Raw genomic sequence first — 3,194 nt, 5'->3', positions numbered from 1 at the left:
TCACTATCACCGCCACCACCACAACCAACACAGCCACCACCACCACCAACAACAGCCACGAACAGACAAACAAACAAACAAACTCAAACAATCACTAAACTATCTGGAGTTCCACAAAATATTAGCTATATTAAATCATGCATGGTTCCACGAAACTCCAAAGAGGTGTGGTGGTACTCACGAGTGTCGTCTGTCAGACATGACAGTTCGCGGCCTGCCGTTCATTGGCACTCTGGCAGCCTGTCTGGATCCCCCTTTCTCTGCCATCCTGGTGGGTCCCTCCATCACAGACTGACTCTGCTCTCTACACGTGCACCCAGTTCCTGTATTTATTACGGTTTCGTTGGTTTGAAAAAAAAACAAATTGTTGTTGTTGGTTTTTAGGTTGTTCTTTGTTGGTATTTGTTTTTTTTAATTCTTTGGGGGAAAGGATGGTGGTGTGGTGTAGATGATGTGGAGTCTGTTGTGTGTGTGTGTGTGTGTGTGTGTGTGTGTGTGTGTGTGTGTGTGTGTGTGTGTGTGTGTGTGTGTGTGTGTGAACATCAAAGATAAAACTTAAACAAGAATTAAAACTAAACAGAAATGCATAATAATGCATTCTTTTTGCATGGTCTAATGGTTTTTTTTTAAGGTAAGTATCAAATATAAAGGAACAATATTCTCATTGTCTCTTTGGCAATTCTATCGGTTTTCCCGTACACGGCACCATTACATCCCATGGATTACGTGAATCGTTTGAAACGCGAAAAGAATGGAATTATTCATTCTCCTGTGATGGAACATGCAGTCATGGTATTCACAATACGTAATGACATGTGCATGTACTTTATATTGCGGCGATCTCTCTATGTAAGTTAACTTATTATAACAGCGTTGTATAGTGCCTGACTGAGTAGCTCTAATTTATCATTGAACTTTCACTGACGTTTCCTCAGTTAATACCCCGTCCTGTAATTTCATCCTTTCATTTTATGATACAACTCAGATTTAACTTATCTTGCACGACTCAAATAAATGTGTGTGTGTGTGTGTGTGTGTGTGTGTGTGTGTGTGTGTGTGTGTGTGTGTGTGTGTGTTTACTGCACTGCATTTCTTGTACATTTCCGGGGTGAAATGTTTCTAAAACATATTTTTGTTTGTTTAAAGATGAAAAGAAAACTTATTCATCTCCACCCAGATTTTATTTATCGTCAAAAACTACTAATACACTCCTTTAACAGACTTTTTGAACCACAACCAAAAACGTCGTAAACATTGGCAACTTTGGATGTGTTTCGTCCACGAACAAAACCACTCACAGAAAGGTGTGAAGCATTACCCCGTTGAAAGAGAAAAATAAATCAAATTGATCAATTTCCGAAATCACCGACAATTTTCAATACACTTCCTTAAAAAATCAATTGCATTTCTTGCACTTCGTAAACACACTGGGAATTCACACAAACCTTTGTGCGGGAAACAGGACAGTTTTCAGTTTATTCCATCATAATTAATAAAGGAAGAGGCGAACAGGCTCCTCGTATAAAGTCAATGTTGTTGTTTTTTTACCTCCCTCTCTCTCTCTCTCTCTCTCTCTCTCTCTCTCTCTCTGTGAACGCTGCACGGTCAATCGATAATCACTGGCTTAATCAACAAATACGCCAAAGTACACGATAAATGATTCACCAGAAGCATGCGACTGGATGAACAGGTCCGATCGGATACTAGGCACCCACCAATCGTCACTTGAAACGTTTTCCGCTGAACGGCTAAGAGAAACAAAACACACATACACACACTCACTCACACACGCGACAGAATTTATAGTGATCAGCACCAAATAAACCACCGCCTTGCCGGCAACACACACACACACACACACACACACACACACACACACACACACACAAACCTTTAACAAAAGCGAACTTGGGTAGCTTGTACGGTCTGGCTCCATACACAAGAGCATATACAGCAAGCTCACGACAACAGAAGCTGATTGTTGTTGTAACAACGTCAACTCGCCTTCTCACCCCCCCCTCCCTCCCTCCTTCCTTCTTCAACACCCCCCCCTCCCCTTCTTCCCCTTAGCTTTATCCCCCACCTGCACCCCTGAACCACCCCCCCCTCTCCCCCATTTCACCCTCTGGCTGAAGCACCAGGCCCTAGCCCACCCACTCAGGCCCCTTTCTTTATTATCATACTGCCTTCCCTTTCTCGCAGACCCATACCAGTCCTGCATGCATCCCCAGACTAGCCCCTCTCAACCCTTCCCCCCACTCCCAATCCCCATTCTACCCACCCCACCCTTACCTTACCCCCCCCCCCTTGACACACACTGCACTCCTTCCCTTCCTTCACCCCACCTGTTCATTTTTTACCCTTTGCTTTTACATGCCAGGTGCAGGACAGAAAAAAACCCCAAACAGGACAGGACGGGGTCAGTGGGAGGAGGGGGCGGGGGGCGGGGGGGCCGGGGGGGGGGGGGGGGTGCGGGGTAGAGACAGACAGACAGAGACAGACAAACAGACAGACAGACAGACAGAGACAGAAAAAGGGATAAGCACAAAGGCAAAGCGAAACAGAAACACAAAGAAAAACAAACAAACCGAGAAACACACACACACAGATAAGGAAAGGTCAGTGAGAGACACAGAGAGAGACAGAGAAAGTGGGGTGTGTGTGGTGGTTTGACTGAGTTGGGGAGGAAGATAAAGTGCCTGTACCTTTATGCACACTTAAATAATGGTGTGCATACTCTCTCTCTCTTTCTGACACACACACACACACACACTCTCTCTTTCTGTCACACACACACACACACACACACACACACACACACACACACACACACACACACACACACACACACACAACCCTAACCCATCCCCGCACAGATACACAGAGACACACACACATACGTACACACAAACGCACACACAGACACCTCTACACTCGTACACACGCACACAGAAGCGTGCATACGTGCACGCGCATATAATCCCAAGAATCATACGCCCCGTCAACCTCTTTATTTGTTTATCACTTTTATTTTTTTATCTCTTATTTTATTTGTTTATCCATTCTTTGTTTGTGTGTGTTTTTAATATCTTCACAAAACAGTAAAAAGAAAGAAAGAGAGATTGAAGCGAAACTGGTGGACAAAAGAACAAAGAAAAAGAGAGCCAGAGAGACGAGAAACAAACGAACAAACA

General features: G+C 44.2%; 1 protein-coding gene across 2 annotated transcripts in view; it reads right to left on the bottom strand.

Annotated features, from left to right (window-relative positions):
* Positions 1-1,997, bottom strand: part of LOC143292700 (uncharacterized) — a 40,211-nt gene extending 38,214 nt beyond the window's left edge. Inside the window, exons 1-2 of one of the 2 annotated variants that reach the window (XM_076603211.1) lie at positions 1,892-1,997; positions 182-323 (exon numbers count right to left, since the gene is read on the bottom strand). In XM_076603211.1, the coding sequence (XP_076459326.1) occupies positions 182-285 (104 nt within the window). In that variant the 5' untranslated portion in view covers positions 286-323; positions 1,892-1,997. Of the gene's footprint in view, positions 1-181; positions 324-1,445; positions 1,815-1,891 lie in introns of those variants that run through there. The other variant, XM_076603210.1, reaches the window with a different exon arrangement.
* Positions 1,998-3,194: the final 1,197 nt, after the last annotated feature.

The sequence above is a fragment of the Babylonia areolata genome, chromosome 18, assembly GCF_041734735.1.
Source record: "Babylonia areolata isolate BAREFJ2019XMU chromosome 18, ASM4173473v1, whole genome shotgun sequence".
NCBI classification, from domain to species: Eukaryota; Metazoa; Mollusca; class Gastropoda; order Neogastropoda; family Buccinidae; genus Babylonia; species Babylonia areolata.
This window is presented reverse-complemented; position numbering and strand designations above follow the sequence as displayed.